The sequence below is a fragment of the Squalius cephalus genome (genome assembly GCF_949319135.1).
Source record: "Squalius cephalus genome assembly, chromosome: 18".
NCBI lineage: Eukaryota > Metazoa > Chordata > Actinopteri > Cypriniformes > Leuciscidae > Squalius > Squalius cephalus.
Window position 1 is genome coordinate 28,596,113 of NC_137139.1, and position 22,756 is coordinate 28,618,868.

Here is a 22,756-nt window from a genome sequence, read left to right on the forward strand (position 1 = left end):
CAATAGAGCAAGTTGCGTAATTGGGCTACTTTTAAACTGCTGCCGCAGGTTAAAGGTGACATATTGCATACATTTTATCTGAATGAAATGCATGTTTTGAAATATTTTAAATTCTACTAATAAAAATGCTAGATCTCATGTTTTGTGAAGGAGGGCCACCAGGAACCTTAAAGGTGCAGTAAGCAATAGCTTTAGGACCCGCGTTAAAATTAGAAAAGCTTTTTTAGCCCTGGAGAGACTTAAGAGGGAAGGCCTGAAAATGGATGCCGAGGCATTGATTCTGCTCCATACGTGAGTAACATTGGTTTTGCGGTTTCACAGAACCAAGAAATGCTGTTTTTGTAATGTTAGCCATAGGACAGTTTTGAGTGTCATTGTTTGTCTGCTGCTGGTGACTAACAACCAACTCTTGCTTGTATTTACTATTGGGTACTGTTATGTTAATTTCTTGTGCTTCTTTGTCGTTCGTTCATCATCTTTGCATTATTTTTCATGAAGCAATATTTTGCTTCACTTCTGCTATGATAAATAGACATCCACTCTTGCATTGTGTGTAATGGAGGCCAGCTAGTGACGCTAGTGAATGCTGTGTTTAATGTCCTTGTTAGATTGGGGTCGAGTCCAGCTCAGATTGAGGCGGTTAGGTGTGGGCTGTAAAGTGTTTAGGTTGGGTTTGTTTGGGTTGATTTCAAATATCAACAGTGTTCAACAACAATTCTGGGAGATTGCATACTGCGCCTTTAATTTGAGTACAGGTACCGCCCTGAGGCTTCCTCTCCTGCCTAAGCCACCCATCGTTAGCCTCCAGGGCGACCACCCTTCCACCCCTGTGGACTTATATTGCGTGAGGATGCGCCTTCCTAGAGGGGGTGTAATGTCATGTTTTGTGTTTGTTTTTGACTTGTCTGTTCTGTTCATGTCTGAGTCTCATTGTTCATTTTCTAGTCTGTTAATTAGTTAATTCTCCTTGGTTCTCTGCCTGTTTGTTTGGTTGCAGATTGATTTGAGTTCTCAGGTGTGTTTTCGTTTATTATCTCGTTAGCTCCTTTGTTTTCCCCTGTACTTAAGCCCTCACTCTCTGTTAGTTCATTGTCTTGCATTGTTTGATGTCAGTGTGTTCGTGGTTGTGTTTCCTCAGAGTTATTCTCCTGTTTTTGTTTTGATTCTTGGATTAAATATTTATTTTGAGTATCTTCTTTGTCGTGTGCTTCATATTATATTATAATATTTATATTTATATTCATATATTATATATTATTATATTCTGAATAATTACAGGGCATTTCTGGAGCTACAAGAAATTTTCTTCATATGGGAAAACAAGTGAATCAAATCATAATCTGATTAATGAGTGCATGTTTTTCCAGTTATAGTCTTGGTAATAGTCAGTGTTTCACTTTCATATCTTCCTCCACACAGTCTATCATGTTTTAGCTTGTTTGTATGCACATTTGATAAGTTATTGGACAGCTCTCTAGAACAATTCTGAAGCAGTTTGTCATTCCGAAGAAGTTTGGTGCGATGAGATAAACATAGTTTGATTGTATAATGAAACCTCATATTGACTAACATTGACACTTCTGCCTGGTCATATTGCATACACAATCAAAAGGTAAATGGTATTTTTCAACAATTTGTCAATATAGAGGACCAACTTCTGTCTGACAGACTTGCAGCCTTTAACAGAAAAGATTTTCTCTTTTTCAGGGAAGAAGGGCATGTCTCTGGCCACTTTATCTGACAGTATAGTCTGCCATATTATTCTGTCATATGCTACACATGTAAGGGATGATAGTGTTGTTGATTTACTTTGGATAAGAGCGAGAGTGAACCTGCAGTGTAGGCCTATTCGCGCACATCGAGTGCAATAGGCAGCAAATTAATCACAATCCACTGTCTCCTCAAAAGAGTCTGTTTGCAAGCAGCAGAAAGCTGCCTTAGTGCGACGCACACACAGTAAACCCAAGAGTTGTAAAAAAAGTTCTGTTTTTTATCATGCGCCGTACACGTTTGTGATGACGTAAGTCAAACGCAAATTCACCACGGTTTGATAGAATCAAGTTGAGTGTGAAACCAGACCGAGGGAGATTGACCGTCATCTTGAACTTCTTCCATTTTCTAATAATTGCACCAACAGTTGTTGCCTTCTCACCAAGCTGCTTGCCTATTGTCCTGTAGTCCATCCCAGCCTTGTGCAGGTCTACAATTTTATCCCTGATGTCCTTACACAGCTCTCTGGTCTTGGCCATTGTGGAGAGGTTGGAGTCTGTTTGATTGAGTGTGTGGACAGGTCTTTTATACAGGTAACGAGTTCAAACAGGTACAGTTAATACAGGTAATGAGTGGAGAACAGGAGGGCTTCTTAAAGAAAAACTAACAGGTCTGTGAGAGCCAGAATTATTACTGGTTGGTAGGTGATCAAATACTTATGTCATGCAATAAAATGCTAATAAATTATTTAAAAAATCAAACAATGTGATTTTCTGGATTTTTGTTTTAGATTCCATCTCTCACAGTTGAAGAGTACCTATGATAAAAATGACAGACTTCTACATGCTTTGTAAGTAGGAAAACCTGCAAAATCTGCAGTGTATCAAATACTTGTTCTCCCCACTGTATAACTAGTTTCAGAAGTCATTATAAATACACGTGGTCCAACAGTTCCGGGTTAAAAAATCTGGCTTGCATCAGACAACAAACTACTGCCTCTTTTCCTTTGGGTTTTCTGAAATCTGAAAAAGAAAGCATGATACCACTTAGAGCAAGTTAATTCAGTTGTCATATGCTACATACTGTCACAGTTCTGATTGTCCACTGGCCTTCCTGTGAGTTTTTTGAAAGTCTTTTCTTGTACTCCATTTTCTGTGTTTCTGGGTTGGTCTTTCCATAGGAATACTCATTGTTCAGCTCACAGACTGACTGCTAGGCCTACCACTCTGTTTGTCTTGTCCTTTGGCAGATTGTTATATTTGTGGTTCTGGTTTGTTACAGCTCTCTCTGCCAGTTTAATGTTCTGCCACAAGCTTTTTATAGTTTTTGTTTCTCAGTTAGAGTTTTTTTAGACTCACCTGTTTTTGGACTCCGGGTCTGGCACTTTTCTTTCTTCACCTTATTTAATTCTCCAGCCCAAGTAATTTCCAGCACTTGTTTTTCCTCAGTAATTGACAGCTTCAGTAATTATAGCCTAGCAGTGATCTTTGCTTGCTATATAATATTTATTTTTCATGCTCGATTTCGATTGACAGTGATAACCATAGCAATTGACGGAACAAATAATCTGATATTGTATGTCAAATGATCTGTGCACATTCATTCTTGGAGTGTAAATGCAAAATAATAGACCTGCCACTTTTCAAATCAGTCACTCACCTGCCAACTTTTCAAATCAGTCACTCACTGACTTTTTTAACTATAAATTTACAGATTTATTTTAAAATATATAAAATTTACAGATTTTTTAAAAATATATAACAGTTCTAAGCACTTTGTTTTATGATTGGTCCTGATTTTTTTATTTCATGAATAAATGAATAAATAGGATAAGTTAATATTTCAAACTGTGTCTTTGCATTTATTATGGATTTATCAGTACTGGGCTCGCAGTTTATTCATATACTTTAAAACTATTTTTTTCTTTTGCTATTTAAAAAAAATATATATATATATATTAAATATATATATTCATTGTATGTATGTATGTTCGTTGTACTGTGTGCCATGTTTGTCTGCCACAACCAAAGAACCAGGAAAAAACCCTGACATTGTATCAGTGTCACCTTGCTATCTGGGTATTAATTAGTTAAATGTATTAATATGTTATCATATGCCAGACTTAAAATGCAGTATTTAAACAATATGAAACCAACCATGTGTTACATGTGGCCTGAAAATGGTTGAATGACTACAGAAATTAGTTGGTCTATCAGGTCCTGTCTGACTCTCTGTGGTCATTAAAAATCCCAGGATGTCCTTCGAAAAAGAGTAGGGGTGTAACCCCGGCATCCTGGCCAAATTTGCCCCTTGGCCTCTGTCCATCATGGCCTCCTAATCATCCCCATATACTGATTGGCTTCATCACTGTCTCCTCTCCACCAGTAAGCTGGTGTGTGGTGGTCGTTCTGGCGCAATATGGCTGCCGTCGCATCATCCAAGTGGATGCTGCACATTGGTGGTGGTTGAGGAGATTTCCCCCATCTATGTAAAGCGCTTTGAGGTCTCAGAAAAAGCGCTATATAAATGTAACGAATTATTATTATTATTATTACCCCTAATTTCCACCAACTGCGGAACGGCAGCGGATCCGCTCCGGAACGGCAGCAGAGTCAATAGGTTTCCATTAAAGTCAATGTGTGTATTTTCATTGACTGCGGAAGGGCTGTGTTCCGACTCCGACGATCCGCAGCCCTCCGGAGCAGATACGCAGAGCTTGTATTTTTCCCGGATTCCGGAGAGCTCCGCAGCAATTCAGCACTTATATCGCGCGACCATACGTGAATTTGCGAGATCTCGTGGGTCCTCGTGAGCTGTTAGTCCTGGCCGCAGCCGTTCCGCAACAAATCCGGACCTGGTGGGTATTGAAGGACAGCAGAGCACGGATCCGACACGCAGCGGAGCCAATCCGCAGCCGTTCCGCAGTTGGTGGAAATCCGGGGTTAGACTGGTTCAGATCCTCCTTAAGCAGCATGCAGGGAATATTACGTTACCCTGGGTACCTCCAGGTGTTACGTCATGTCTTGTGGTGTTCCTCAAGGTTCAATTTTGGGTCCTCTGTTATTTAACCTATAATCAGTACAATATTTCCTTTCACCAGTAGGCAGATGACATGCAACTCTACCTTTTACTTGCACCAGATTCCCACAATTCAGTTTACACCCTGCTGGACTGCATAGAGATCATAAAATTGTGGATGTCACAGACCTTTCTACAGCTAAACAAAGATAAGACAGAGGTACTTGTTATCGGTAATGACGCATGGAGAATATTTATTGCTTATATTGTCACTTTATCACTAAAAGCCAGTAATCAGGTCAAGAACTTGATAGTCACCTCAGAAACATCTCCAAAGTATGTGATATTATCTCCCCTTCTAACAATGAGAAACTTGTTCATGCATTTGTTACATCTAGTCTTGCTATAGCGTTTTTTTTTCTGGGTTAACAAAGAGTTCTATTAAACACAAAGAGTTCGCTCTAAAATGAGAAATCACATTACTCCAACACTCAGATCCCTTCACTGCTGCCTACATCATTCAGAATTGAATTCAAGATCCTCTTATTAGTTTTTAAATGTCTTCATGGTACTGCTCCAATATACCTTACTAATTTGTTGAATGAATATTCTGCAGCAAGATCGCTCCGAACATCCAATGGTAACTTGTTGCTTGTAACAAAAACAGCTAAAAATGGGTGAGTCAGCCTTTAGTCATTTCGTCACATCGACTATTAAAAATATGCACTTTTAAAAAATATCTCAAGACTCAATTGGTGATTTTATTTTTTATTTTATTATTGTATTTCTTTTTATTATGTGTGTACAAGTTTTTCTTTTCTGTGAATGCGCACATGTATTTCTCTTTTGCAAAGCACTTTGTAAACACTGTTTTTAAAAGGTGCTATATAAATAAAGCTTTACTTACTTCTAGTCTATCTGGCAGGACCAAAGAATGTGGACCCAAAAGCTAAATCGACTGGACACAATCAAATAGCTGAAAATGTTTAATTCACAGTGTTACACTGAAAAGCAGAGTATTAAATACTCCAGACTAACAAGGCACAACATCATCAACACTGGAATATTAATAAGCAAAAACTATGGTGAAAAGTCAATACCTCATTGCTTTTCAACTACAGTATGTGCATTAAAGAAACAGTCAAGTCACCTTTTTTTATATAGCGCTTTTTACAATACAGATTGTATCAAAGCAGCTTCACAGTGATAACATTAAAATAATACAACAAAGTTTGCGTCATCGTCCACCTGAAACAGCAACATTTAAAAAAAAAAGGAAAGTGCTGCTAAAGTCTTTCATCTATTCATCAACATACAGCACCAACTTCTGTCTGACAGACTTGCAGCCTTTAACAGCAAAGATCCTCTCTTCTTTGGGGAAGAAAACCATGTCTCTGATCACTCTGTCAGCCAGATTATTAGATCTGGGTATTTTCAGATGGACCATCTCAGCCATGACGCACTGACGCACATGCTCCAGCTCCAGAGGTAGGAAAGGAATATAGTGATCAACCAGATGATGCTCTATGATACTAGATTGTTGAAATCCACCTGTAAAATGTAGAGAAACAAATTTCATATATGTAATACAGGAATGTAACCATATGCATATATGTGCAGGTTTAAGGGAAATCAAATGTAATAATATAAGGAATATAATGCTTTTTTTTTGGTAAATATACTTTAAAATTTACTTTAGTCATTTTTTATTTATTTAATAAAAATGTACATTTTAAAAAGATATATTGGAACATGTATTTCAATGCCCTTTCAATACACACTGTTTTCATCATTGAAGATGTTTTGAGAGATTTTATTTTCCAGGTCTTTGCTGTTCATCCAAAGCTTATTCCTTTTTTTGCCTTCTCTCCAAAAATCCAGAGCCATGTCGACAATCACATTCCCACCTGCATTACTATAATAAACAGTTTCTCATTAGTTGGGTCGATCTTTTGGAAGAGTAGAGGTATAATTACCACTCAGCTTGAATCTGCCAAGTATATTTTTTACCTGAGAAAGATGAAGATTGCATTGTGAAATGACACTCCATCTACACGGGCATTGTAGTCCAGAAAAGGTTTTATGGTGTTGATCAGCCGAGGATGCATCTTATCCATTTCATCAAATATGAACATGGAGCGAGGAAACCAATATACTTTGTTAAGAATGAATTTCTTTAGATATGCCTGAATATACGGAAAATGCAAATGGATTTAAGAACATGGCATTTTTTTTTTATTTGCATCATTTTTTAAGAATACAATTTATTCTGTTTTTTATAGTAACATACAGTTGCTAGTTTTGGGTGAAACTGTTGTTGTATCAAAGGATCAGTAAAAGGAGTTCACTCTCCTGAATTACTTTGCCCATGCTCAAAATGTGAAATGGCCAGGTGGAAAGAACTATGCTAATAGTAAAATATTTGTCTTTTGTTTATTTTGAATACAAAACTGCATAAAGGAATTGATTTGTTCTGTAAAACATTAGATTTATGCTTAAAACAAGGTAAAGCCATTTGGGATAAGACAAGTAAACCTTCACGTAAAAATTCAAGATATAATTTCTAAAAACCAATCCCATTAATGTATTTTTTCTAGAACTTGAAGAAAAAAATACTGATTAATAAAATAATGTTTTGCAGTGGAAGTTATGGTATGTTAATTTTCATAACTGAGATATGATGTGCACGAAGCTTCCACTTCAACTAGCTTGATCAAACCATGGTTATGCGTGACTCCACAGGGAAGTATTGTGGCCTTGCTCACCAAATTGACCTGCTCTGGCACAGAAATCTGTTGACAAAACACTTGCAACAGCTATAGGCTACCTGTTCGCTAACTAACTAAATATGGATTATGTAACATGAAATATGTATTATTCACTTACACTGTAGATGTGTGAATTTTCTTTGTGTGGGAAATGATGCTCAGAGACAAATGTGTGAACATGCTTGCTCTGGTCCCCTTCTTTGTAAATGCTTCTTGCGATAATTTTTGCAACATGGTTTTTTCCAACTCCTGTAGTCCCATGGAAAGACAGAACCAGCGGTTTGTTTGGGTTTCTGTCAGTCATAAATGACCATACAGCTTTTAATACAACATCAGACACAATGTGCTGCCCATATAGAGATTTTCTTAAATCTTCCTCCAAACCTGAAAGATGTAAATGTGACAATTCAGGGATATTGTTTGTAGTTTGAAATAATAATTTACAAATTGGTTGCTGTAGGCGATACATTACAATATTTACAAAAATTACAATGAGGAGAAATAATATATAGTACAAAAAATTGCACTTTAACACACCAAAAGGACTAAAGGCGACTGTCAAGTACTGTAGCATGTGCGTTCTGCGCCTGCGTGTAAGTAAATATCTGTCTACAGTATATCAGCAGATATCAATAGCCTATTTTCATGATTCAAAAAGGGAAACCGAAACAAGGACTGCACATATACAAACCGTAAACAAACCAACACTTGCTTACCATTCTGAATAGGCTATCAGTCACGCTGATCACTTTCTTCTTTCCAGTCAGGTCATGTTATTATGAAAATATTCGTGCATTCGAATGCTCTGATAAGATTACGTAAAATTATAACAGCCTTCTGTCTGTACCGTCCTGACTTCTTTGCTCGCTTTCATCACTTTCGACTTCTTCACTAAGCTGAACAGCCAGAGCTCTCTCTCACCGACAGCCTGACGTCAATTTTACATACTGAATCTACCCACAAAACCCTGCCGACTAGAGCCACCGAAAAAACTAAGCCAACTTGTACATGATTCCTTTAGCTGGTGTAATCAATCAGTACAATATTTATTTTCACCAGTAAGTATGCAGATGACATGCAACCCTATCTTACTGCATCGCTAGACGCATTGGGAAAATTCCTTTTTCTTATAGAATCTTATAGCTTATAAAATCACTCAGTGTAACGGCATGAGCCAATGGTTGTGCCGAGGAGTTGAGCGAACCAATGGCTGAGCAGTGAAGCTGCACAAACCTATGGCGTGAAAGCCCGCCAATATGGGTGGGGCTACCCCTCTATGTATAATGGAAGCATTCTGCCATGGGAAATCAGGTCAATTCTATTGAAGCGAGGAACTCAGGAAGAGGCCATGCCTCTGGTGTAGTGTGCTTTAATAACTTTGGGTAACATTAGCCGCTAACATTGTTCGTTCATTGTTATAAATAACCACATTATACATAATTATGTTTGATTTTAAATCTTTATTTAAGATTGGGTTACACAGTATAACTTATTTGCTTGTGAAAAACCAGTGACCAAACCTGTATTGTTTTAAAAGCAGAGTATTTAAACATGGTGAACGCGCTGTCTAATTGGGAGAAATTGCAGCTACTCACAAATCAGGTAACCAATTGGACCTTATTTACGCCTACTGCTCCACTGACCAAACACTTGTCACTCCACTGCACACCTCAGATCACTTCCTCCTCACTCTCAACCTCAACCTGCCTCAGAACACAACACACTCACCTTTCGGCGAAACCTACGCTCACTCTCACCCTCTCGCCTATCCGCTTTGGTCTCATCCAAAGATCCTCCTGACCTTGGTCTTTATCAATCCCCTCTCTGCTAATATCTCTACTGCTAAAACGACTTACTATCACAACAAAATTAACAATTCTTCTGACTCTCGCTTGCTTTTCAAAACCTTCTCCTCTCTTCCCTCCTCCTTCAACCCTAACAGTTGACGATTTTGCCACATTCTTCATAAATAAAACCACCATCAGCAGCCATTTTACCAATCCACAAGCTGACACACACATCTTACCAGCTAACACACACATTATCCCCTCCCCCCCATTAGCCTCCCTACTACCTGTCTGCTTGATCCTATTCCCACTAATCTACTTCAAGCCATTTTTTCCTCAGTTGTACCCGCACTCACGCACATCATCAACACCTCTCTTCACACTGGTACCTTTCCCACAGCATTTAAGCAGGCTCGGGTAACCCCACTGCTTAAGAAACCAGCACATCTGGAAAATTATAGACCGGTATCCCTTCTTCCATTCGTCGCGAAAACACTTGAACGAGTTGTTTTGAACCAGATCTCTTCCTTTCTTACACAGAACAACCTCCTGGACAACAATCAGTCTGAATCCTTGGGAATCCTTGTCCAAGCACTTGTTCTATCCAGACTGGACTATTGTAATGCTCTCCTGACTGGTCTTCTAGTTTGCACTGTCAAACTGTCATGAGGATGAAGATAGACGAACCCAAAAGCAGACTGAATACTCAACACACAATTTATTGAAGACAAAACAAAACCCACGAGGGGGCAAAAAAAGACTAGAGGCAATAAGCAAGACTAAGACTAGATGATAAATAAAGACTTGACTTGAACTTGACTAGACAGGAACTAATAACAAAAACAAAACTCACAATACATTAAACTGGATTCTAGACAAAGTACTCAGTGTTAGACAATGAACCGACACAGGACGGAGAACAAGAGGGGATTAAATAGAGGAACTAATGATAACACAACAGGTTAACCTAATACGGTGATAATTACGAAACGAGGATAACAAGGAGGCGGGGTTAGAAATGAGACAACACAAGCACATGGCCTAGCTAAAGGCCATGTGTGTGAACATAAAACAAGGGTCTGTCATGATCCTGCCTCAAGACCAGGGAAAATCAAGGACTAGAAGGCAGAATCATGACACAAACCTCTGCAACTTATCCAAAATGCTGCAGTTAGAGTGGTCTTTAACGAGCCGAAGAGAGCACATGTCACTCCTCTCCTCACAAAATTGCACTGGTTACCAGTTGCCGCTCGCATCAAATTCAAGTCACTGACGTTTGCCTACAGAACAACCACTGGCTCTGCTCCCTTTTACCTAAACTCATTACTTCAGACTTATGTGCCATCCAGAAACTTGCACGCAAGTGAACGTCGTCTTGTGGTGCCATCTCAAAGAGGCACAAAATCTCTTTCTCTGACCTTTGCCTTGACTGTTCCCTGCTGGTGATCTCCCTAACTCAACCAGTGTTGCAGAGTCCGTAGCCATTTTCAAGAAATGGCTGAAGACACATTTTTTTCGGCAGCACTTGATCCAGTAATACTAACATTTTCTCTTCTATTCTATTTATAAAAAAAATAATAAAAAAAATTACATGTGTTAGATTAAACTGAGAAGGGTCATAGCACTTGCATATTGTTGTCTTACTGTTAGTTTAACTGCTTCTATTATTCTCATTTGTAAGTCGCTTTGGATAAAAGCGTCTGCTAAATGAATAAATGTAAATGTAAATGTAAACCATGTTGGATATGATGTAACTGTAACTTTCCAATATTCCTGTAAAACAAGGTTTATATTTGTTAAAGGGGTGGTATGATGCCCCTTTTTACAAGATGTAAAATAAGTCTCTGATGTCCCCAGAGTGTCTATGTGAAGTTTTAGCTCAAAATACCACACAGATTATTATTTTTTAGCATGTTAAAATTTTCCCTTTTTGAGGGTGAGCAAAAAAACACATCGTTTTGTGTGTGTCCCTTGAGCTGCTGCTCCCGGCACAGAGGGCAGAGCTACAACAGCTCTTGTCCTTAGCAGATAGCTCTGATTACCTCACACAGACACTCACTAAAATGTGAGTCATCTGCTCACTAAAACTCACACTCACTCGGACAATGATGGAGAGACTCAAGAAGAAGTGACAACATGTAGAATGCAACAGGACGTTTCTGAATGTTTAGTTGATGAATTTATGTAGCTGATGTGGAGTTAACTATCTTCAAGTCTTTGATTAGCATATTCTGTCATGATAATCTATAAAATCACTCGTCTGGGAACTGTTATAAGATGCCAGAGTGACATGCTATTGCATTTGTGTTACACACTGTATTGCAATAAATGTGAAAAGATGGATGCGACAGCTCTACTACAACAACTCTTCCTCTTCTCATGGACTCACCCCCTTTGTTGCGTGTTTCCGGGGGTGGGGTTTAGAGGGAGAGTAATGACCTGTGCTCTGAATGGCGTAGAGAGCACTTTAGGTACATGAAAGTGGTACACTTTAGGCCGTGTCTTGGTTTCAGGATGGCTTTGCAGTCGTTAGGCCAAAATTCAAAGCAAGAAGCACTCACAGAGAGTCACCCACTCGCTTGACCAATGCTAAGCTAAGGAGGGCGGTCTTTAGTGAAAGGGGCCGCAGCTCGGCCGACTGGAGCGGCTTGACAGGAGGGTCCTTGAGGGCTCTGAGGACCATAGACAGGTCCCACGTTGGGACTGTGAGGGAGCGAGGCGGGTTTAGCCTTCTAGACCCCTTAAGAAAGGGAACAACCAGGCTGTTCCTTCCTATGGACTCTCTGGCCACAGGAGCGTGGAATGCTGCTATATGGCTGCCACATAGACCTTGAGCATGGACGATGTTCATCCCTTGTCCAGCAGCTCCTGAAGGAAAGACAATACCAGTGAAATGCCACAGGACTGTGGGTCTTCACTCCGGGCTGTGCACCAGCTGGAGAAAACAGACCACTTAAGGGCGTAGAGGCATTTAGTGGACGGGGCTCTAGCCTCAGAAATGGTGTTTAGGACCCTCGTGGAGAGGTCCACAGGCTCCCATCGAGGGACCAGAGGTGAAGGGCCCACAACTCTGGTTGGGGGTGCCAGATCATTCCCTTCACTTGGGAAAGGAAGTCCTTCCACAGGGGAATTGGCCACAGGGCTGCTGAAAGCAGCTGCGTTTACTCTGGGAACCATGACTGGTTTCTCCAGAAGAGAGCCACCAGAAGGACTGTGCTTCCCTGATCCATCTGATGACCTGAGGGAGCAGCGTATAGGAGAAGTCTGGGCCATTTGTGGCCATTTCCCTATTCTTTGAGAAATATATTGGGCAGTGAGCGTTGTCTTCTGAGGCAAAAAGGTCGACCTCTGCCTTCCGGAAGATGCTCTAGATCATGTGAACCATCTGGGGTCCACTCCAGGGCTCACTCGTGGCATGATATTTGCAACAAAGCCGCATGCTCTCTGAAAAGAAAGTGCTCGTATTTGCGCTTTTAGAATCGCTGGATAGCTGCAGGGGAGATCGCTAAATCAGCTTGCTTATAGCATGTCAATCCGCTTGCTTGCAGAGCGCCGATCAGTCAGCTGGTAGCAGGTCGTCGGCACGCTGATCAAGCCTGATACACTGCAAGGCTCTTCGACGGCAAAAGGCTTATTCAGTCTCGGAGTTCAATGAGGAGAAGATGTTCGTCGATGAAGGAGATTAATCTAAGTTCCTAGTTTCTGCATTATATATAGAGGGTTTCTTGATTCTATAAGCTTCAGTAAATCGGAGAAAAAGGAGTTTTACCAATGCGTCTAGCAACGCAGTAGGAGTGAACCGTATCGATAGGGGACATAAAATTGTGGATGTCACAGAACTTTATACAGCTAAACAAAGATAAGACAGAGGTACAGTACATGTTATCAGTAATGAAGGACAGAGAACATCTATTGCTCCATATCTTGACTGTTAATTTCTAAAAGCCAGTAATCAGGTCAAGAACTTAGGAATCATGTTTTCGACAGTGACCTCAACTTAAAAAAATAAATAAAAAAACATATTATCAATGTTACTAAAAAAGCATATTGTCACCTCAGAAACATCTCCAAAGTACATGATAGTCTCTCCCTTTCTGATAATGAGAAACGTTTTCATGCATTTGTTACATCTAGTCCTGAACATTGTTCAGAGTTCAGAATGCAGCTGCACAAATACTAACTCGATCTAAAATGAGAAATCACATTACTCCAACACTCAGATCCCTTCACTGGCTAATTTGTTGTATAAATTATACTGTACTCCAGAAAGACCGCTCGGAACATCGAATGGTAACTTGTTGGTTTTTCCAAAAACAAAAACATAACCTAACTAATAGGTTAGTCGGTCTTTAGTCATTTTGGGCCCAAGCGGAAAATATTTCCTGACAACCTATGAGCAATCTTACTTTGAACTTTAAAAAATTATCTTAAAATATATTTGTTCACTATTTCCTTTATGTTGTATTTCATTTTATTATCTTATTTCTATTATGTGTGTACATCCTGTATGTTTTTTTGTTTGTTTTGTTTTTGTGTGTGTGTGTGAATGCACACATGTATTTCTCTTCTGTAATATAATGAAAATAGCATATGAGATATAGTAATAAAATTTAAGAGTAGGTTACATACAGGTAAGCAATTAAAATATGACTATCACTGAATAGTTGCATAAATACAATAAATTAGTTTGAGATTTTACTCACGTTTAGAATCGAAATGCAATAAAGGATCCAGTTCAAACACAAAGATTAACACAGGAGGTATTGTCGCAAACAGACCCACAGTCACCCAGAGCACATCTGAACAACTCAAGTCTGCTGATGTTATATTAGACACCAGAAACAAAACTATTAAAAGATGCAACACTTTCATCATGAAATCAAATCTACTTATGGCCTCCTTAGTGAAAACTTTCATTTAGGAAGGAAAGCTGACAGATAAGGAAGTGTAGTACACGACCCACAGCCGTATAAAGCAAGGCGACTGATCAATAATTAACAACATTCAGTTTCTTTTTGTTCTTACAAGAATAAAACACATTATCTCCATTAGTTTAACAAAAACAAACTCATGACTCCATTAGGTTAGATTTCCCACCTTCCCTTACAAAAAAGAAAAAGAAAAAGTATATTAAATTCAATTCAATTCATGTTTATTTGTATAGTGCTTTTCACAATACACATCATTTCAAAGCAGCTTTACAGAAAGTGCATGAGTCCACTTTACAATTTAGAGTGATCTAAGTTAAGTTAACTAAGTTAAGCATTTCAGAAATGTACATATCCAAAAAAGTCACAGTTAGCTAAAAATGTATTAATTTATACAATAAAATAATTTTATGCAGAAACAATGAGCTCATTCGAGTAATGAATACTTGTTTGTTAACAAATGATTATGACATTTAGAAATATAACATTGGTGCGTGTTGATTCAGAGTTTGAGTCATCGCACTCTTCGCAGGAGTTGGTACAGTCTCTTCATAGGTGTTGGGCATCTGAAGTCTTCATAATAGGCTAGATCCAAACTGGAACTATATGCAAGTAGTACTAACATAAACGTTGTGTACCCTTTGAATTGATTTATGCCCCCCATGTCACTCATGATTGACAGGTTGTCATGTGTCAAATATGTTTTATGGCCTAATTTATCATCCCTGACCGACATGGCAGTGGTTGTAATTCAAAAAGATCAAACATATGTTAGATTTGACATTTGATTGTATTTAAAGGGGACATATCATGCTAAATGCACTTTTTTAGCCCTTAAATGCATTTTGTTGTATATTTGGAGTGTTTAGAAGTACAGAAAAGATGAAATTATTCTCTTCAGGTGCTTCGTTGATATCTTTATATTCTGTTTTGGTCATATTTTTCAACCTGTTCCGATTTTTCTGTTATCTATGACGTTTTGTGAACTATCACGTCACAGTATTTGCAGCGGAACTGCCAAATAAGGACATTGACTTCCAGCCCAACACTTCGAGCGATCCGCCATTATTATTTCTCGCTGCAATTTTGTAGTCCAAGCTAAAGGATGCAGAAGTTACGAGAGGGTAAGTTAAAATGATCGGTTGTTGGATGTAGTAACCCACACGCTTCATTACACCGTCTAATGTAGATGAACTGCCGCGCTTGTGGCGCATGTTTAACTGAAAGAACGAGAAGAGAGAGAGAGACCCGGTCTCGCGCGCGTGCACACTCTCTCTCTCTTCGGAGCCAGGCGAAAGTGTAAACAAGACATCACCGTCTCCAAACTAGACGCTGTCTTGCTCTCTCTCCCTCGCACATATTAATCAAAATAAATCGACACGGTGGTAAAAGGTCGGAAGACCAAAGTTTCATGTATAAATACAGAAACACACCATTGCGATACATCCATATGAAGACGTTGTGTCTGCAGGTTCGTCGTCTTCATTTTCATTTCGCTCTGGCTCCAACTCTGGCTCGAACATCTAAGGCTGGCTGGACAAGTCTTCCGTTGTTGACATTTTGTTAATAACGTGTGAATAAAAAGTTTCTGTGCCGCTAGATAATCCTATCTCTGCTATCAGACTACAAAAATGGCCGAACGGGGTGGAGTTGAACCTCTGCAACCTGGAGAGGGGGCGGGGTATGAAGTGTCTCAATTGTATTTAAAGAGACCGCACCAAAACGAGTTGCTCTCAGACGCACATCAGAAAAGGGGTAAAAAAGGGGCCCGTGGAGCTATAATAATGAGGAATTCAGACCCAAGCATTGCAGTTCCGCTTTATATAGACCACAAATGTATGATTTATATGTAAAAAGGAACAATTTAAAAGCATGATATGTCTCCTTTAAGACTGGTTTAATGATCTTACACCTCTCACCTTTTAAATGGTTTGTTCCAGTCTGGAGGGGCAAAAAGGTATCATGTCTGTGACCATGTTTCCTTTTATTGCTTTTTATACAGTTTTTTTTCAATTGCTTACATACTTTTGTCCAATCTTTAGTCACATTTTAAAAACTCTTAACACAATTAGCACAACATCTGTCTGTTGTGACCATACCATTACCACAATTCATGTTGTTTTCACACAATATGAAATGAATTAACATGTTTCTAAAATGCTTACATTTTCTTTTCCAGATTACCCCATAGCAAAATCATGGATCTTTCTGGTCTTATTTACAAATGCTTAAACACAGCATGTCAGAAATTAAGACCTAACGTTCGAAACCTTAAATATAGTATAAAGCCTCTACTTCTGCAACAACAGCAGCTCAATAGTACTCAAGAAATATATAAAAAATATTGAAACAACAGATAAGCATTTTTAGATAACAGATCACTGAAATATTGAGAAATAGCTGGATTCAATCTCAGTCTGAGGCATTGTCAGGTGTTGAAGTTCTTTCCATTACTTGGACACAGTAAAATAGGGACTCTTTGAATTGGTTTTCAGTGTGGACTCAGAGAAGCTGAGTGAGAAAAAATAATGTGTGGGTGAGGAAGAGTAATAGATGAAGGACAGAAAGGAGTAGTTGGATCAGGACCAGGGAGAAGAAGAGAAATGTAAGAGGAGGAAGAATGTGCTGGATTGTGCATCTTTATGTTTTTCCACCTTACATGGAACCTATGGAAGCTTATTCTGCCATGGAATAAAAAAATAAAAAAGTCACAATTCCGACTTCCGCTTACAGTAAAAGGAAACTGAATGATAAAAACAAAAAAAAAACAATGGATTTCATAATGTCTGCAGGTAGAACTGATACATGACAAGTAATGCAGTTTTCGTAATGCCAACTGTTAGTATTTTGAAAGTCATTGCGCTATGATTGACTATGTTCATGTTGGATAGAAAACTAGTGATAATGTTTTGACAGAATGATTAAATATTGAGTTGTGTTTGCTGAGTTAGTATATAGAAAAGTTTTTTAGCATTTTGAAATGTTGAGTTTGTATTTATTTAACAAAATGTGGTTTTGGGCAGAAAATTAACTATTTGGCTAATCGTGTTACCATTGAATGTTCCGAGCGATCTTTCTAGAGTACAGTATCATTTATTCAACAAATTAGCCAGTGAAGGGATCTGAGTGTTGGAGTAATGTGATTTTTCATTTTAGATCGAGTTAGTATTTGTGCAGCTGCATTCTGAACTCTGAACAATGTTCAAGACTAGATGTAACAAATGCATGAAAAAGTTTCTCAATGTCAGAAAGGGAGAGAATATCGTGTACTTTGGAGATGTTTCTGAGGTGACAATATGCTTTAGTAACATTGCTAATTTAATAACATTCTTGACCTGATTACTGTTTTTTAGAAATAAAGAGTCAAGATATGGAGCAATAGATGTTCTCTGTGCTTCATTACTGATAACATGTACTGTACCTCTGTCTTATCTTAGTTTAGTTGTCTTAAATTTGGGTGAGATCACCAGATATTCACCCAAAAATCTATACCGCAAGTTTGGCGTCAGATTAGTGATGACTAATATTTGGCACTAATTCAAGTGTACGTGGTTGGCAAAGACAAGAAGTGAAATACCGTTTAGAACAGCAAAAATGCTAAATTTGGGTGTCTTACCTCTGTTTTAATTTAATGTTACTTTAGATAAGTGAACGTGGGAAACCACGGCATGGCCAATCCAAAGCTATTATAGAGAAGTAATATTGGTCGACTTATATCTGTAGTAGTGGCCATACCTGGCCTGAAGTAAACGTTACGTTAAATTCAAGTGTATGCAATCACGGGGCCTATACCAAAGTATCTTTGATTGTGTAAGCCTGAATGCGACCAATCGCAGGTATATTGCAATTAACTCTGTTTGGTGACTAAAACTGATGAGCTTGCGATCGTGAGACCCGCGTTAAACAGAAGGCGGAAGGAACTGCGACATAGCTTCCTAATATGAACGGGTAAAATATAAGTAAAGTGTTGAAAAGAATAATCAAATGTGCTGCTAAACGATTATATAATTGACCAATAACCAATTGGCAATCTAACCAAAATTCGAGGTCGTGATAAAATGGAGTCAGATAAAAGCTTAAATGGAATTAAATTACTTTGCCACATGGAAAGACAGTAACGCGCAGAGACATTCACCCGTTCTGTCGGATGCCGCCATTGGACCGATTTAGACGGACTTACAAGATGATGGTTTAAACCAGGGATGGGCAACTTCGGTCCTGGAGGGCCAGTGTCCTACAGAGTTTAGCTCCAACCCTAATCAAACACACCTGAACAAGCTAATTGAGGTCCTCAGGATTACTAGAAAGTTACAGGAAAGGTGATTTTTTCAGGGTTGGAGCTAAACTCTGCAGGACAGTGGCCCTCCAGGGCTGAAGTTGCCCATCCCTGGTTTAAACCATAATTTTATTAAATTAAGCAAATTCACGGTTTTAGGGATCTACAGTTAAAGACCCAAGGACCAGATATGACTAATTAAGACCCGGAGTCAGAAGTGCAGTCAATTTAAGACAAGAGTCAGAATTATAATAAATGAAAGAAAATTTTTACTGAAGATAGTTTGCAGTTTCATCAGCAGAAGTCAGCTTCAAGACTCACAAAAAGTTTGTAGGCCGCCCCGCTTACAGTTACAAAGATCACAGCAGTTATACCCCTCACCAAGGTCTAAGCTATGTCCTTGCTTCAGGTTGAATGATTCTGATTGGCTAGAAATAGATAAACATAGTAATTTTCTACACATAAACAGATAGACTGAAGCATATCTCTATCGATTATGCAGCTGACACTCGGACCCTGAATTTAGGCACATTGTGACCTTCCAGGTCGCAGATCTGGGTTGCTGGGCGCCAACATTTTGAAGAAAAAAAGTCAGTCAATCTACAATCTCTTTTGTTACGAATCAGTGGTTCGGAGCGTCTATCAAACTGCCAGAGTCACGTGATTTCAGTAAACGAGGCTTTATTATGTCATAACTGTTTTGAAACGTTTCGAAACACTTCAAAATTTCAATGGTTCACCTCTGGGGGCGATGATCTTATCAGTCACTGAGAACCAGTGAACAAGTGTCTGTAGGTTTTACCTGATCTCTGATATATGTTTTAAATAGACAGTATAATCAAAATGAATAAAGGTAATTAATAGTCTCTTATTGGCCTGTTTAGCTGAGCCATTCATAGAACAAACAAAACAGACCCTGACAATTAATAAAGAACATATCACACTATATTTGCAGCACATTTTTCGAATGTTAACACACTGCTTTCAAAACTGATAAAAGCACATTCAAATCAAAACGATTGCAAACTCTGTGCATTTCTGTAGGAATAATATTGAAATATAAAATCTTAGCAGAATATTTACAATGAAATTGCAGGGGTTTTTTTATTGCTAACAATCAGTGTTTATTATTCAAGACACATTTTCAAAACTCTTCAGTCTGCATTACCATCATGAATCTTGGCCAAACAGTTAATCTCACCTCTAAAACTCACTCGGACCAACAAAACACTTATACCTCAAAACAAGCTTGATTCACCATAACTCTGGCAACAATTCTCATTCAGAAAACACTTGTCATTTATAACACACTGACCTAAAAAAACATACAACAGGGAGCATTTCATAAAAAAAAAAACTTTGATCTTTGAAGTTTTAATGATTTTCAACATAAATCAGTATTTCATTACAGGATAAGAATGACATATTTTCATTTTACGGACTGTATTACAGCAAAAAGAATGAATGAGAAATGCAGCAATATTTTTTCTATATCTTTACATAGTAATTGCAAAAATAAAAATTAGAAATAAAAAACTAAACAAATTCCTGAAGCAATAATTCTGAAAACAAACAAACAAACATCAGAACATGTAGGCTATAATCCAGTGTGTGTTGGAGTGCCAGCTGTGTCAGGAGGCCTTTCTGTCCAGTTTGTATGTTTTCTCAGTGTTGGTTTACTCTGTGCTCCAGTTTATTACAGTTTGTGTGTGTGTGTGTGTGTGTGTGTGTGTGTGTGTGTGTGTGTGTGTGTCATACCTGTCATGACCCGGCCATCTGTCCAGTGTGTTTTTGACCTGAGACGCTGGGAAAGACTCAGCCTCATCACAACCCTACATAGGACAAGCACTTTGAAAAATGGATGGATTTCATTGACACAGTTGGTGTAAGAATTTTTATTGACCACCAGAGGGCGAAGTGGAGCCCTCGGTCAAAAGCATAGGTCAAAAGCTGCGATATATCCATTTGCAGGCCCGCAGCACCAGCAGTTTCAGGACCGCAGCCACAGAACCGGAAGTGAGGGGCGGGGCTTAAACAGTCAGAGTTGCGCTACCCATAACACGTAATTTTATTTAGTTAAATATAAGCTGTAGCCTACAATGAGCAAAATTTTAAAACAGTCTATTGATCAAACTTAGCCTAATGGTAATGAATGGATACAAAGGATATAGGCTAGTACAACTACACCGTTTTTATTTAAAAATGTTTTTTTTTTTTTTTAAATGTGTAATGTTGTAATTAAGTGTTTCCCATTTGACTGAATGATAGATTTTTTTTCACGTACATGTTGTTACTTACAAATAATACTTAATGACGCAGAGTAAGAAAAGATTAATGTTAATACAAACACTGTAGTTTGTTACTTCACGATACTACAACTACAACTTTTTTATTATTTTAAAAATATATTAATAATGTGTAACATGTTGTAAAGTGTTTCCCATTTGACTGTATTTGATCGTATTATTTCCTTAATGTTCATGTTGTTACAAATAATACTAAGACACTGAGTATGTGGCGTATTTAATGTCAAAAAAAATAAAATAAAAATAGGCCTAATTCATTAATAAATACAAAGCCTTGAACAAATGAAACTTGTGTTTCTCTGTATGAAAACAGACCTGTCGCTCTCTCGTCTGTGGTCATGAAGTCGTTTGGACTGGGATACCTGAAGGACATCACTGGACCCTTACTGGACCCTTACTGGACCCCTGCAGTTTCATACAGAGCAAACAGGTCTGACTGCATTATATCCTACAACATCTCAGTAGAACTGGGACTTACGAAAGCATCTTATTTGTGGACTTCAGTTCGGCCTTCAATACCATCATGCCTGATCTTCAGACAAACTGACCCAGCTCTCCGTGCCAATCCCAATCTCTCAGTGGATCATCAGCTTCCTGACAGACAGGGTCTTTGAGACTGAAAACTCACATCCAGGACTCTCACGATCATCACTGGCGCTCCTCAGGGTTGTGTCCTCTCCCCACTGCTCTTCTCCTGTGAAACAAATGACTGCACTTCAAAAGACCCCTCTGTCAAGCTCCTGAAATATGCAGATGACTCAACAGTCATCACCTCATCCAAAATGGTGAGTCTACAGACTGGAGGTTGAAAAGCTGGCTGTCTAGTGTGGTAATAACAACCTGGAGCTGAACACACTCAAAACAGTGCAGATGATAGTGGACTAAACCCAGCATTATTCCCACTCAGCATCACAGACAGCGATGTGGCACCGGTGGAGTCATTCAGGTTCCTGGGCAGCACCATCTCTCAGGAACTGAAGCTGCTGAAACAATTCTACTCGGCCATCATCGAGTCTGTCCTGTGCTCATCTACAACTGTCTGTTTTGGTTCAGCCACTAAAGCAGACATCAGGAGACTACAACAGACAGACAGGACGGCGGAGAAGATTATATGGATATTGGCTCCCCATTCTCCAAGATCTTTACACCTCCAGAGTGAGAAAAAGGGCTAAGAAAGCTAAAAAAAAAGAAAAAATAAAGATTCAGACCAGCCAGCCACAAGACCCCCCCCCCCCCACCCCACCCCACTCCACCCCACTCCACTCCACCCCACTCCACCCCACTCCACTCTCATAACTCTACATGGTCTACCATTACTGTATAATTTGTACATAACATCTACAATTGTACATCTGTAAATTACATCATAAACTGTTGACCTGTAAATAACATATATGTACATTCATTAAAACAACTATATATATGTCTCTATATTTATACTACTGTATATATTAAATTATTTAAATTTTTGTTTCTTATATTATTGTTATATTTCATTTCTACTGTGTAATTACTATGTATGTCTGCATATGTCTATACTTTCTTCTGCAATGGAAGCTCCTGTCACAAAGGAGCACAAAGTGTAATTTGTCACAAAGACCAATTCCTTGTGTGTGTGTGTGAACATACCTGGCAAATAAAGATGACCAGCAGGTGGAGCCAAATATTCACAAGTATTCAGACAAGAGTGCAGATGAATTTATAAACATATACTGAACCTTGATTCCAACATCCACAAAAAGTCATCATTTTGTAAACAATATGTCAAAATAGTATATCCAGGTTCACATAGGGACATAAAATATTTCAGTAAGAAACTAAAAAGTGAGTAAAAAACCGAATAAGAGCCAGGAAGACAAATCCATTGAGGTGAAATGAACTATCTCTCTTTGGCGCCTCTAGCGGCGGAATCCAGGCACTGCAGAGATCTCTTGACTAAAGGTGATTTGAATGAATGGGAAAC

The 22,756-nt window shown here is 38.6% G+C and overlaps 1 protein-coding gene across 1 annotated transcript; it reads right to left on the reverse strand.

The window, feature by feature from the left end:
- Positions 1 to 6,028: 6,028 nt before the first annotated feature.
- Positions 6,029 to 12,134, reverse strand: LOC307146283 (torsin-1A-like; the record flags this gene model as incomplete). The annotated part of the gene is made up of 5 exons (XM_079850182.1): positions 6,029 to 6,279; positions 6,510 to 6,643; positions 6,739 to 6,914; positions 7,615 to 7,880; positions 11,855 to 12,134. 5 exons carry the CDS (start codon positions 12,132 to 12,134, stop codon positions 6,029 to 6,031), a joined length of 1,107 nt encoding a protein of 368 aa, XP_079706308.1.
- Between the last annotated feature and the right edge of the window lie 10,622 nt (positions 12,135 to 22,756).